General features: G+C 37.6%; 1 protein-coding gene across 2 annotated transcripts; it reads left to right on the top strand.

The window, feature by feature from the left end:
• The first annotated feature begins 4,969 nt into the window (after nucleotides 1-4,969).
• On the top strand, nucleotides 4,970-11,370 carry LOC137949609 (receptor protein-tyrosine kinase CEPR2-like). 2 transcript variants are annotated; one of them, XM_068795705.1, is made up of 5 exons: nucleotides 4,970-5,436; nucleotides 6,969-9,605; nucleotides 9,722-10,063; nucleotides 10,885-10,989; nucleotides 11,131-11,370. In XM_068795705.1, exons 2-4 carry the CDS (start codon nucleotides 6,995-6,997, stop codon nucleotides 10,923-10,925), a joined length of 2,994 nt encoding a protein of 997 aa, XP_068651806.1. In that variant the 5' UTR covers nucleotides 4,970-5,436; nucleotides 6,969-6,994; the 3' UTR covers nucleotides 10,926-10,989; nucleotides 11,131-11,370. The 2 variants fall into 2 exon arrangements, with proteins under 2 accessions (XP_068651806.1, XP_068651807.1); XM_068795706.1 differs by lacking the exons at nucleotides 10,885-10,989; nucleotides 11,131-11,370 and having other exon boundaries at nucleotides 4,971-5,436; nucleotides 9,722-10,327.
• Nucleotides 11,371-14,831: the final 3,461 nt, after the last annotated feature.

Below are 14,831 nucleotides of genomic sequence, written 5' to 3'. Positions count from 1 at the left end.
TTCTACTTAACTTTATAAATAAGAACTCTAGAGGGTTTACGCTCATACTCAAGCTCCTCTCTTGTTGTCTAAGTCTCTCCTTCCTCTCACATGAGTATCTCTCCTCTCTCTTATTCTTTTCTTTTTATCTCTTCTACTTCACCTTACCTCTTTTCGTCATTAACCCTAAACTTCTCAAGTATGAAATCGTAAAATCTAACAAGCTTCACTAACACTAGACCCCACTAATACTACCATTAGTATCTTATACTTCTCTCACTCTAGTTGGGAAATAATGATAGAAAAATCTAGCTAGGACAAATTATGAGAGATGACATCACCATTCTTAGTCTTATGAAAACACTTCAAACATTGACAAAAACTAGGTATAATTTGAGTTCATAAAATATATTTATTTTGAGATAAATAAGTTGCTATATTTTTAGAATTTGTAATCTGGCCGAACTTTCTCTCTTCATTGTTTAGACGGTTGACTCCATACCATTTGGACTGAGTGGCCTACCTTGCTTGTTGTTTTGAATATTCAATTTGGTCATTTGAGAAGTGCCCTAGACGGTTGCTTCCAAAAAGCTCTCTCTCTTGTTCAAACGAATGGGTGCTGCTACGGTATTTGGATAGATTATTTTCTGGCCCGAGTTGTTTGTTCCCTTTTTCCATAGTTCATATGGACGGCCCTTGGTCGATTGAATGGTTATGCTGTTAGAAATTTTATTTGGAGTTTTTTGTACTATCAAGGTATACTAAATACACATTATTAATAGTTGAAGTGTTTGTTATTATCGATACTAGCTTAATGAGGTTCTTGAGCCTAACATGAGGATTAAGTCGACTCCATTCAACATAAAATTAATTTGATATACCCAATAAACAACTTAAAAAAAGCTTCCCTTGATGGTTTTGATCGACTATATCTAGTTACTTGATACATCATCTAGTCAACTAAACTTCATTGACTTGATAAATTCTAGGGAAAGTCAAAAGAAAAATCAACAATTCTTACATTTTGGATACTATCTCTTTTAATTTTTTTTTTCTTTTTGAAATTTTTTTTTTATTGTTTCAAAATGATTTTTTTGATTCTTGCTCATGTCCTCATCCACTTGAGTAGTTTATTCACACTTTAGAGAATAAGCAAAATAGAATTTTAAGTGAAAAAAATAAAAGTTTTACATTAAAATGACCCTTTACAATTCTTAAGGGCTTGTTAAAAGACACCCATGTGTGTAGGGATGGCAAGACTAGTAGATTAGGAGAACTTTCATAAAGATAACAAAGAATTGTAATTATACAAGTTGGTGTATGTCCTCTCATGTCTTTTTTCCTTTTGAAACATGTAGCCCTAAAGGCATTGTAATCATTATAAACACCTTCACAAAACTATAAATATAGCCTCAAGTCATGGGGTAGAGCATTCAATCCTCTTCCTCTTGGCTCAAATTTGTCATTCACTTCTTTTGTTCTCCCTTGGTTTCTTCTCTTCTCTCTTCTATGAGCTAGAGTTCTTCTCTTCTCTCATTCCCTTGAGATCTCTTGTGTTTATATCTTGTCCCCAAAAATCAACATGGTATCAGAGTGGACAAATATGTGAGATGGAAAAGGAGAAGAAGATGGAGAAGAAAGTGAGGAAGAAGAAGAAGAAGAAGAAAAGGAAAAAAAAAGAGCTTCTCGTTTTTCCTTTAAGTACTTTTTTTCCAAATTCCTTTTTTCATTAGATGTTTTACTCTCTCACCGTGTCTTTCCTATATAAAATTATATATATCATTAGAAAGATATTTGATTCTAGTTTCGAACTAAAAAATAATCGTTGAAATCAGATTTTTCTAGAAAGAGAAATTGACATCTAAAACAATAAAGGTCAAGCGATAGAAAAGTTTCATGTAGAAGCAATAAGGTTCAACTTCTTGAACGGTTTGTACCAAAATTACTGATGATTTATATTGAGAATTATATTTCAAAAGAAATATATGTGAGTCTACATTCTATCCCAATAAACATTTTCTCAATCTGAACTTTTTAGAGAGAGATATCCACATTGAAATAATCAAAGGTCATGTTGGTATCTTATTGCATGCGAAGATCTGAACTTAAGCCGAATTTTTTGTTTCACTTTTTGACTTGCTAATGTTGGTTGAGTTTCCTATTTATTTTCAAAATCTAGTCAAGATTTTACCACCTTGAGTATCTTTCCTTCCTTAAAATTTTCTTTGGTTTGATCTCATGTTACATTAGTTTCCTTAAGAGAAGTTTTTCCTATTATGAGTTTAGTTTCCTATTTTATAAAGTCTAAAATTTTTTATTTAGAAATTTTTGTTTCCTAATTCTTGATTTCAAATAAGTGTACTAAATCTCCTTATTCCAGAGTTATCTCTTGAATATTTTTTTTATAAATTGGTTAAGTTGTGTTAAAAAGTAATTGCTTTATTTAAAAACTTTATTTTTTAGAAAGTTTCTATTATTATGTTTCATCTCAAAACTTTCTTATTGGAATTTGTTTAAGTTTCCTTAATTATCATGTTAATAGAGGAATTATTTTTTTATCTACCTCTTGAGTCAAACTTGGTCACTTTTTATCTATTTATTGGTCTAAAAATGTCTCCTTCTTAATGGGAAGAATGAAGAACTTCATTGTGTGTCTCCTTCCATTTGAAGTATGAGAGTTACTATATTGTTATTCACACTCTTAATTCCTACTTCAATTTGTTTTAATTGGTATATGGAGTTTTGTCATACAACTAGGAGTGATTTTTCTTCTCTCACCATTATGATGTGTAGGTTGGGTCTCTTGGTAAATAACAAAAAAATCCTCAACTTGAGAGGGGAAAGTAGAAGAAAAAGTACAAGAAAGTGGTAACCAATAATGAAGAATTTCACATGTTATGGTAATCAAATTTTATATGACTAGAATATCCAAGTAAGGGGGAAGCCAGATAAGAACAAGATGAAGACTACAAGCAAGATGTGAACAAGAAGAAGATAAATCAAAGTTAGGCAACCAAAATTTCTTCTCAAGCCACACAAGATCGGAATTTTTTTTCAAGCATGCAAGTTTCTTAACCAAGATTATTTTCAAAGTGGAGTTACAAACACCAGTTTGAGGGTGAGTGTTAAAAGACACTCACATGTGTAGGGGTGGTATGACTAGTAACTAAGAAAATTTTTCATAGAGATGACAAAGAATTGTAATTATGTAAGCTAGTGTATGTCATCTTATGTCTTTTTCTTTTTGAAACATATAACCTTAAGGGCATTTTAGTTATTGTAAACACCTCCACACAACTATAAATATAGTTTCAAGGCATGGGATAGAGCATTCAAGCCTGACTCAAATTCGTCCATAGACTTCTCTCTATTCTCCTTTTCCTTCTCTCCCTTGGTTTATTTTCTCTTCTCTTCCAAGAGTTATAGTTATTCTCTTCTCTCCTTCCTTTAAGATCTCTTGTGTTTATATTTTGTCCTTAGAAATCAACAGGGTCTTCCACTTCAGTTGTCTTATTCACATAAATAAATCTTCCACTTTTAGTTTGAGCGTCTGCTTGGCATATCGAATCTTCAATTTCAGAGATCACTAAATTGTTTGATTAAGAATAGTGTCTAATTACACAAATAAAATCATAATAATACATTTTCGATGTATTCAATTCATCACCATTAAAATAATAGAAACATATATGATTCCAACACTTGTCTAATAATGTGTCGGTCCTCTTCATCTATTAGAGTCACCTATAGAGTTTACATAATGTTTAGGATGTATATGAACCTAAGTAAACTGCCTAGTCTAGTTCAACCCCCCCTCTATAGCGATTAATGACAGCCAACCAATCCCAATTGCAGTGGTGGGCTACAATTGTAGCCATATGTGTTGATGGAGATGCTTGTAAAGATAAGCCCGACCGACCCGACCGACCATATTGCATTCACGGGACACTTGAAAGCCATACCTGGAAGTTGTGCACGTGTCCCCTCGTGATGTAGACATCCAAGTTTTGAAACATAAGAGAGGACTACTTCCGGCCAGAATTCTGAAGGGGAGTACGAGTAAAGTGCATCTTCCAGCTTTCATTTTCTGCTCTGCAATGGATAAAAAATCTGGATCTGGATCTCACCTCATCGCTCCTTTTTCTTCTTCTATTCTCAATCTTAAAACTAGGATAAATTTCATAGGGCAACAGTGAAATTAGGCATTTACCGTGCTGCCTAAACTGAGGAATGATTGGATTGAATCCAGTTTTTTCTCTGAATAAAGCAATGTGGAGTGACATCAATGTTCCACGGAAACTCAGTATCCTCATCAAATCATTCTTTTAGAAGATGATGCAGACGGCAGAGGAGGATTGCCGAAAGCTTATTAATTTGATCCCACTTTACTCAAGAGTCAGGACAGACATGAAAGGCTGCTTTTCAAACACACAGAAGAAAAAAGGTAATTAACAAGTACTTTTCCTCAAAACCGATCCTTCCAGTACCTTTGTAAGAAACATTAAACCAGCTCTTGGACCTTCTTCTCACATGATCTTTAGACCGTCTTTAAGCTTTCAAAAGCTTGCAGACTTTATTATTAACCATTGATGATCAAATGTGATTTGCGCGGTGGGACACCAGGTATAAAAGTAATTCAATTATTGATCACAAATGAGACAACGGGTTTCAAGTTGAGTGAAAGGCCATGAATGCTTTTAATAAACAATTCGTTTTCTGAATCGTCATATCCCGTCAATTTGTTTTCTTTCCGTGTTTAATTTTTTTGTCAGAAGAGGAAATTTTCAGAAAAATAATACTTATTTTGTTGCCTCGTGTGAACAGCTGGTTGACGTCATTATTTTACACTGACGAAAATACCCTTCAAAAGTTTCTAGAAGATTGTCTTATTAGTGATAATGCGGTCAACTCATCTTGACGATAACAATAATTGAGCCCCTCCCTCACTTGGGCAAACATGTCTTCTTACAGTATCTGAAGACTGAAGCAAAATGCTACCGCTTCCCTCTCGTTCTCTCTACCCACGTCGCGTTATTTGCCCCCCCGCTGCTTCGCTCTCCCTTCACTTCTCCAATGTAACTGCTTCGATTTCCGTCCGTTATGACGAGTGACCGTTCCGGCTTCGATCTCGTTGGGAAAGGCTTGCGCTGTGCTTTCTTTTGCTCCTACGTTGGCTGAATACAGTGGCGATTTCGACGAGAACCGGTTCTGCTTGTGTGGATTCTTAATGTGCAGAAGAGGCTAGCGTGTTTCCTCGAGCTCATGTCCTAGATCTTTTGTTTATTCAAATTTCTCGGGCGACAAAGAATCGATTGATCCTGAATGAGGCTCTAGTAGCAGCGGAAGGTATTTGATGCTTTGCGCTATGACAAGGCATTGTTATTGAATAGAACCATTTTGGAGCTCTACTTTCGACTGCTAACAGATCAAATCATCGACAGACGGGATACTCTCCGGGTAAGAAATCGTCTGCATTGATTCATCTTTTTTGTTATAATTATAGTTTAATTTAATAATCTAGTTTAATCTAATAAAGGCTGAATTTTTTCTCTAGTTCCTTGTCGGTGCTGTCTTTCCTCTGTTTTTGTTCGTATCTCATGGCATGGCGTTTGGTTTTTGAAAATCCATAACTTTCTTCTTTTTAAAAGAATTTCCAAATGTATAGTAGTGTATTTTTTTTTATTTTTCTATTCCGATTTCTAATCAAAGATGGCAATTGAAGTTTGAAATTTTCCTGACAAGCTGTAAACAGTGAAGAGCAAACACCTAAAAAATCGTTCAAAAAAGCCACGAAATTTATCCAGGAAATCTTTTTTGAGGAATATTAACTCCCTTCGTCAATTCTCCAGCATATCTTGATTGATTTGTTACTGGTTTCCATATTAAATCTACTGATAGAGTTAAAACTCGATATTTTCCTTCGAGGGATTTTGGATGCGTTACGGGTATTAAAAAATGGCAAAATCTATTTTCGAGGATTTCAACCCCATTCTTCTTTTCAAAAAAAAAAAAAAAAAATAGTAATAAAATTTGGAAAACGGGAACTAGGAGAGGTATTGATTCATGGTTTCTTTCATTCACTTTCTTAGCCAAACGGAACGGTTCGGTCAGAAGTCAGAAGCGATTTAAGAGAGTGTGCTTTTCATTTTTTGAATTCTGGTTGACTCTTCTTCACTCGAGCCGGAAAGCGGCGGCAAGCGGGCACTGATTCGGATTTTTTACGAGTAACGGAGTTGTTTACCGGCTACCTCTCCTCCCGTACGCTTGACTTGTAGACTAAGCGTGTCCTGGATACTGTAGAGGATGGTAAAAAATTGTCGGAGGTCCAAGATCCGACTACAGTTGTTCATTTGCTCGATTATTATTTTATTTTATTTTTTATTTTTTTGGGGGGAGGGTTGACGTGGAAGGTTCTCTCCTGGCAGTTGCTCCGAAGGGTATTGGATCAGGAGGATTGAGGAGAATTCTGAGCAAATTCTTGACCTAAGAAGGATGTAGGGCATATCGCCTGTCCATGTATTTTCTGATTTCTAGGTTTTCTTGTTGTATTTATCTATTATTGGCTAGAATCTGGCCCAAATTGTTGCATTATGTTACATGATAGCTGAGCACAGAATTTTAGGTGCTTTTGGGCCACTTATTGATTTCCAATGCCAACTAGCCAGCTGTTCAACTTTTACTACAGAAAACAAGTGAGATCTTGACCTCATGGGCTTGTCATGACAGGCCCAGTTAATACTCACAGGAAGCTGATGACTGTTATAGTCTGGGAATCAGGTTGGTGTAGGTTCTGATAAAACAAAAGAAAAAAATTTCAGGTTGGGATTCTGTAGCCAAATACAACTTGCTGTTTGTTCTGTTATGTGTCACACGGTTGTTATGTGAAATGGACCTGTCAGAAAATACTTAGGAATTTGTCCTTTAATGGTTCATCATCTGTTTTTAGTGAGAAAGCAGCTACTGACAGTTTCCTTATGCTTATCTTACAGGTCACTGTTGAACCTCTGACAATGCTATGCTTTACCAAGTGCCACCAAGACCAATCAGTCATATCCTAATTGATACTTCTTCCTTAATGGCGAACACACAACTATCTCTGACTCTGTTGACGACCTTATTTGTATTTGGCCTTGTCCTGCTTTCAGAGTCTCTTGTAGTAGAGAAGCATGTCCTCCTCCAACTCAAAAAACAGTTAAAAGACCCATCCAGTGCCTTAGACAACTGGGGAGATTATAATTCTCCATGCAACTTCTCTGGTGTATCTTGTGATCCAGCTTCAGATCAAGTGACTGAGATCTCCCTTGTGGGAAAGTCCCTCTCTGGGGAGCTGTCTCCTTTTATTTTTTACCTCCCTGGGCTCACTAGGCTTGTACTTACATCTAATTCCATTTCAGGCAATCTGCCTCATGCATTAATGAATGCTACTAGTCTTCGAGAGCTTGATCTCTCAGATAACAGTTTTGCAGGAGAAATTCCAGATTTATCAGCTTTGATAAACTTGGAGGTGCTTGACTTGTCTCAGAATTACTTCTCAGGCGAGTTCCCAAGATGGGTTGGAGAATTATCTGGCTTGACTTCACTGGGCCTTGCAGGAAATCCCTTCAATGAGGGAGAGGTTCCAGAGAATATTGGGAAGTTGAAAAACTTAACTCTGATTTATCTGGCGGACTGTAATTTCAGAGGAGAGATTCCTGACTCGATCTTCCAGTTAAGTTCTCTTCAGACACTAGATTTTTCTACAAACAAGCTCTCAGGAATTTTTCCGAAAGCCATTACAACTTTACGGAATCTTGTGAAGATTGAACTCTATTCAAACAATTTCACTGGAGAAATACCTCCAGAGTTTGAAAACCTCACACTTTTGCGTGAGTTTGATATTTCCAAGAACCAAATGACAGGGACATTGCCTCCTCAGTTAGGCAACTTGAAACATTTGGTTGTTTTTCAGTTGTATGAAAACTATTTTACAGGAGAGTTTCCAAAAGGATTTGGGGAACTGCAGAATCTTGTGGCATTTTCTATTTACAAGAACCAATTTTCTGGAGAATTTCCTGAGAATTTTGGCAGATTCTCGCCTCTTGGAAGTATAGACATATCTGAGAATCAGTTTTCAGGTGGTTTTCCGAAGTTTTTATGTGAAGGCAACAAATTGCAGTTCTTGCTTGCATTGGATAACGATTTCTCAGGTGAATTGCCCAACGCTTATGCTAATTGCAAGTCACTGGAGAGGCTAAGGATCAGCCAAAACGAATTATTTGGGAGGATTCCAGATGGAGTCTGGGGTCTACCTAAAGCCAAAATTGTAGATTTTTCAGATAACCGTTTTGTTGGGGGCATAACTTCAGAGATTGAGATTTCAGCAAGCTTGAATACACTGCTCTTGCAAAACAATGAATTTTCTGGTGAGCTTCCTGTTGAACTAGGCAAAGTCTTGCAGCTACAGAAACTTATGGCCAGCAACAATTCTTTCACTGGCAAAATACCTTCTGAAATTGGAAACCTTAACCAGTTATCATCTTTGCATTTAGACCAAAATTCATTAAGTGGGCCAATACCACCTGAACTCAGTGAATGCTCTAAATTAGTAGACCTGAATCTAGCTGAGAATTCTCTGAGTGGTCATATTCCTGAAAAGCTGTCTCTGTTGAATTCTTTGAACTCTTTGAATCTGTCTAAAAACATGCTTTCAGGTTCAATTCCTGATGATTTACAGATGCTGAAGTTAAGCTTCATAGATTTCTCTGCTAACCAGTTCTCCGGAAGAGTTCCTCCTCAACTTTTGATGATAGGAGGAGAACAAGCTTTTTATGAGAATAATGGACTTTGTGAGGACACAAAATTTGGGAGCCCAAGATATTCTGATATGAGACTTTGCAACACAAGCCAGGAACAGAAGAAAAGCATGCAAAGTAAAGTGGTTCTTGTCTGCATCTTTTCCCTAGTGATGGTTTTTGTTCTGGCTGGATTGATTTTCGTGAGCTACCGCAGCTTCATGCTTGATGAATCTCTTAAAGAAAACAATCACGGACATGATCCAGAAAAAGACCCAAACTGGACACTTGAATCTTTCCACCAGACGGAGTTTGATGTTGAGGATATGAGTAACTTGGAAGAGGAGAACTTGATCGGGAGTGGAAGTACAGGGAGAGTATATCGTCTAGCTTTGAAGAAGAGTGGTAACACATTTGCTGTGAAGCAATTATGGAAGGGAACTGACACGAAGGTTTTGGCTGCAGAGATGGAGATTCTTGGAAAAATCAGACATCGAAATATTCTCAAGCTTTATGCTTGTCTGAGTAAAGGAGCATCAAATTTCCTTGTTTTTGAGTACATGACTAATGGAAATCTGTTCCAAGCCCTTCAGCGGGAAATCAAGGGTGGGCAACCAGAGCTGGATTGGGTTCGGAGGTACCAAATTGCAGTTGGAGCTGCAAAAGGGCTTTCTTATCTTCACCATGATTGCTCACCTGCAATTATCCACAGGGACATAAAATCTTCCAATATTTTACTTGATGAGGATTATGAAGCAAAGATTGCTGATTTTGGGATTGCAAAGATTGTGGAAGAATCTACTGCATCTTCTGATTCAAGCTGCTTTGCCGGTACACATGGTTACATTGCCCCTGGTGAGTTCTCTGTGGTTAGCATAACCATATCATTGATTTTATTCTCAGCATATTATACATTTGTAAGTTGCAATTCATGTCAAACCTGTGCTAACTTTGCGCGGTTCTTCCACCAGAACTTGCCTATTCTCTCAAGGTGACAGAGAAGAGCGACGTCTACAGTTTTGGTGTTGTTTTGTTGGAGTTAGTAACAGGTCGAAGGCCATTAGAACATGGTTATGGAGAAGGAAAAGATATTGTCTATTGGGTTTCATCTTGTATTAATGATCGAAAAGATGTTCTTGGTGTTCTTGACAAGCGAATTCGCACTTATGCTGAGGAGGACATGACCAAGGTCTTGAAGGTTGCTGTTCTTTGTACCACCAAGCTGCCTTCAGTTCGCCCTTCTATGAGAGAAGCAGTAAAGTTTCTTCTGGATGCTGATCCATCTGCTGTTACACCGAGAGAGAAGATAACAAGTAACTGTTAATAGTGTGTTTCTTTCGAATACCAGATATCTATGTTAAATTACATGGCTTTTCCTTTACTTTGTTGATAAGTACTCAAGAGCCTTATAAATGTGTTTCCTTCTAGATCTAAGAAAGTCAGCCTTAATCCATTTTATGTAGTCCCTGGCCCATTACAAATTTCTAATATCATTCAGGCTAGATATTTTGTTTTTTTATGAAAGATTATACTTACTTGGCTTTAATTAATGAAAGATTGCTCTAAAGTTTTCCTTATTTCTGAATCTTTTTGTACCATGATTGAAACACAATTTCAGAAAAAAATTCTAGATTTTCTGCTCTAGCTATGAAAAAGAATATTTATTTTATCAATTTCAATCTTTATGCAAGCAAAATGCATTATCCATCAAACTTCACTTATTGGTTTCCAAGAATGTTCCTCAATTTATTGGCCCTATCAGGTCTCATTACATGTCATCTCATTCGTGGAAAAAGGTAAGTAAAGGGTGTTATAAGTCAAATGCCTTTATTGTTCTTAGACTTCGAACTCCCTTTGCTTATCTTATTCATGCTCTCCATCAATTCCCTCTCTCTATATGGGTCTTTAGTTATGTCTATTTTGTACATACCTTATCTCTTGGGAAAGGTAAACTTGATCTAAGAGCATTAAAATGCATTTTCTTGAATATTCTTAAAACCAAAAAGGTTCTCATTACATATACATCTATGGTGATGTCATTTTCTTTGAGCATCATCTATCTTATTCTAGTGTTGATAACTCTCCTCTGGGTCTTAGTTTTTCTTCTGGCATGTCTTGATTGATTGTGCCATAGGACCAACTTGCATCATAACCAACAAAGAAATCGTTCTCTGAACTACCCCTTGGGCCAACCTCTCCAATGGTTGATCAATCACCTACATAGTCTACTGACTTTGAGGTAAGTACTCCTTTACCTATTATTTTTGGCTCTCATTATGATGATAGACCAATTACTCTTAGCAAACCTACCCGTTCTTGTATGCAGTCCATACCAATTTCTGCAAGATCTCATACTATTTGAAATTTTATGTTGACTTAGGATTATCTTCAAGTTGTTGATCTTTTTAAGAAGTCTTATCCTTCATGTCGATTTGTAAGATTGATCATGAAGCTCTAAAGGATTCACGATGGAGAACTATTAAGGAAGCAGATATGGCAACTATATATGAGACTCAAACTAGGGATTTGACCCTTCTACCACCTATGAACTAAAAAAACTATGAGATGTAGATGAGTTTTACAGTGAAACACAACTCGGGATGCCACATTGCAAAGCCAAGTTAGCCACTAAAGGTTACACAGTCTTATCAAATTGATTGTCAAGAGACTTTCTCATTGGTGGCCACTTAATACAATATGTGGGATTATTATTATTGTCAATTTTAATTGGGAAATTCATTAACTAGATGTCAATGGTGCCTTTCTCAATGGTGACTTCTACGTGAGGAAGTTTGTGTCTCAATCACCCAAATTTGTGGTTGGTGAGGAGAAGGTATGTCAATTAAAAATGTCCTCATTTATGGCCTAATACAATCTCCTCGTGTGTGGTTTGAAAATTTTAGTAAAGTGGTTATTTGTTTCTTTTCAAAAATATGACGTGGAACATTCAATATTTGTTAAACATACCAATAGGGGAGTAACTCTCTGTTATGGTCCATAGCCATTGATTTAGTAACTCGGCGAGGTAATTGTGAATCCAGCATTGTGTTAGGGTTCTTGGTCTCGGTAATAAAGAAAAGAACCTCATTTCCTTACCTGTTCTCGGTAGGATTGAAAAGGAGTTTCCTTTTCTTAGTCTTCTACGTAAATAAAATACTTATCTTGCTTTTCTCGGCCAGAAAGGGCTAAACCCCTTTTGCTGCTCACATCTAAGAGGGTAGGGACCCTCTAGAAAGGTTGTTGCTGCCCAGTGAGGATAGATTACGACTTCCTAACCCTCTCTTACTCGGTTAGAAGCTAAAGCTGCCTCTTTTAGAGGTGTTGCTCGATGAGGGACTCAAGACTTCCCTTTTCTTGCTCGGATTGAAGGAAAATTCTTCCCTCTTGCTACTGTAAACGTGGAAGAGGCTAAAGCCCCTCCTTGAACTCGGAAAACAATACTTAAGACGCTCTCCCTTTATCTTAGATAATCTCAATGCAAAGCAGAATTCAAAGAGAGAAGAAATAAAACTCAAATCAAGAGAACCATACCTGAAGCTCATTAAGAAAACCTCCCAACCCTAGAGCTCGTCAAGGAGAACTCCAAACCCTGTTTAACCTAATTCAATACTTGCCTTTTCTCTATTTCTCTACCCTCTAAATAGGGTTGACGTCATAAGTGTTTTAGGGCTAAAATTGACAATTATGCCCCTGCATACTTACTCATTACATAATTAATGAAAAATTATACTTAAAGCAATATAAACTATGAAATTTAAAAGTAATAAACTCAGTGAGTCATTGCCTCCTCCTTGGGGTGACTCGGTGTACAATTGAGCCCTCAACATCAACACCCCCCCCCATGGAGAAAGAGTTTGTCTTAAAGCTCGTAAGAGGGGCAGACGTGTTGGAAGTTGGCAGCCTGCTCCCATGTCGCACCTTCTTTTTCGGTGTCCTTCCACTATACAAGAATCTCTCATTGGTCATCAATCTGATGGGCCCGCAATATCGTCGTTGGAGTAAGAATAACTTGTCCATTGTCCACCAAAGGAAGAGACGGAATTGCCGACGGAGGTGGACCCTTAAAGGGTTTAAGTAATGAAACATGGAACACATCATGCAATTTAGCCATTGTGGGAAGTTGCAAATGATAGGCTACTAGCCCAATACATCGAATAATAATGAAAGGCCCAAAGCATTTTGGGGAGAGTTTATGACGTTGTTAGCCCGCTTGTGAGTGTTGACGGTACGGATAGAGTCGTAACCAGACATAGTCACCTTCCTTGTATTTGATATCCCGGTGTCCCTTGTTGTAGAAGTCCTTTATACAAACCTGTGCTTTGAGGAGGCGATCCGAAATATTCTGTAGCACCTGGTCCCATTCCATAAGTGCGTGATCGATAGAGTCCACGAGGGTGGAGCCCCAAGTATACGATAGAAGCCGAGGCGGATCTCTGCCACAGAGAACACTAAAGGGAGTAGATTGTAAAATTGTGTGGAAGGATGTGTTGTAACAATATTTTGCCCACGGTAGCCATTGCACCCAGGTTTTAGGACGATCGCCTACAAGACGTCAAAGATACATTTTCACAGTGTGGTTAATGACCTCTGCTTGTCTGTCTGTTTGAGGATGACATGATTATGAGAACTTCAACTTGGTGTCGCAGAGATGAAACAGTTCACGCCAAAAAGTGCTAGTAAAAACCGTATTCCAATCACTGACAATCGATTATGGAATACTATGTAAACGAACAATATGCTCAAGAAATATATGTGCCACTGGATGTTGTATATGGCTGAACCATGGGTATGAAGTGAGCATATTTGGAGAATCGATCCATCACCACAAATAATATCGACTTGCCAGAAGATAGTGGAAAACCTTCGACGAAGTCAATATCGGCCCATATCTGTGTAGGAAGTGTCCAAGGTTGTCGGAGACCTACTGGACTTAAGTGTTTGGCCTTGTTACGTTGACAAACTTGACAAGATGTTACATATGCTGCAATAGAGGTCTTCATACCTTGCCAATAGAAATCTGCTCGAATGTGATGCAAGGTTTTTTGGATGCCTTCATGAGTACTGTCATGGTATGCTGAAATGATGGTTGAAACCAAATCTGAATTGTGTAGGATATATAAGCGTGAGCGATAATAAACAAGAGAGTTTTGAATGGTCCATCTAGAGTCCATGGCCCCCTCTGTGATTTTCTTGAGTAGATCGAGAAGAACCGGATTGTTGGCATTTTCCTCCTTCACCAAGTCTAAAAGAAGAAAATGAGGCTGGCGGATAGCATATAGAAGTGGCGGGGTCTCCAAACATCGGGACAAGTCATCGGCCACCTTGTTTAATCTGTTGGCGCGGTATTCCATCGTAAAGTCGAATCTCAGTAATTTACTTATCCAGTGTTGTTGAGGAGAATTCTTGAGGCACTGCTCCAGGAAATATTTGAGGTTGTAATGATCAGTCCGAATAAGAAATGCACGACTCCATAAATACGGCCGCCAATGTTGCATAGCTTTGGCCAACCCGATTAACTCCCGTTCATATGCTGGCAATTTGTGATGTCGTACTGTTAGTTGGCGGCTGAAATATGCAATAAGGTGAAAGTGTTGTTGTAGAACGGCCCCAATGCCCCCACCTGATGCGTCACACTCGACCTCAAATAATTCTTCAAAATTGGGAAGTTGCAGAACTGGTGTGGATGCAAGAGCTAATTTGATATCTGAAAAGGACTGAGTAGCCTGCTCATTCCAAATAAAGAATTTTTTCTTGAGGAGGTTTGTCAATGGTGCAACAATCGGTCCATAGTTTCTGATAAATTTCCTGTAATAACCTGCCAATCCCAAAAACCTTCACAAAGCCGAGGTATTCATAGATTGCGGCCAATCTGCAATAGCCTGAATTTTCTCGGAATCCACTGTGACTCCATCATGTGAAATAATATGGCTGAGATAGATCACATGTGATGATGCAAATGAGTATTTCAATTTCTTTACGTATAATTGATGGGCATGCGACAATTCAAATACCAATCGTAAATGCTCTAAATGTTGATGTCTAGATTGGCTGTAAATGAGTATGTCATCAAAGAAAACAAGT

The sequence above is a fragment of the Aristolochia californica genome, unplaced genomic scaffold (genome assembly GCF_029961685.1).
Source record: "Aristolochia californica isolate CCGP_79_NKW_82.1479 unplaced genomic scaffold, dmAriCali1.0.hap1 SCAF_14, whole genome shotgun sequence".
Lineage (NCBI taxonomy): Eukaryota > Viridiplantae > Streptophyta > Magnoliopsida > Piperales > Aristolochiaceae > Aristolochia > Aristolochia californica.
Note: the sequence above shows the minus strand (reverse complement) of the source record. Positions and strands in the feature narration are given on the sequence as shown.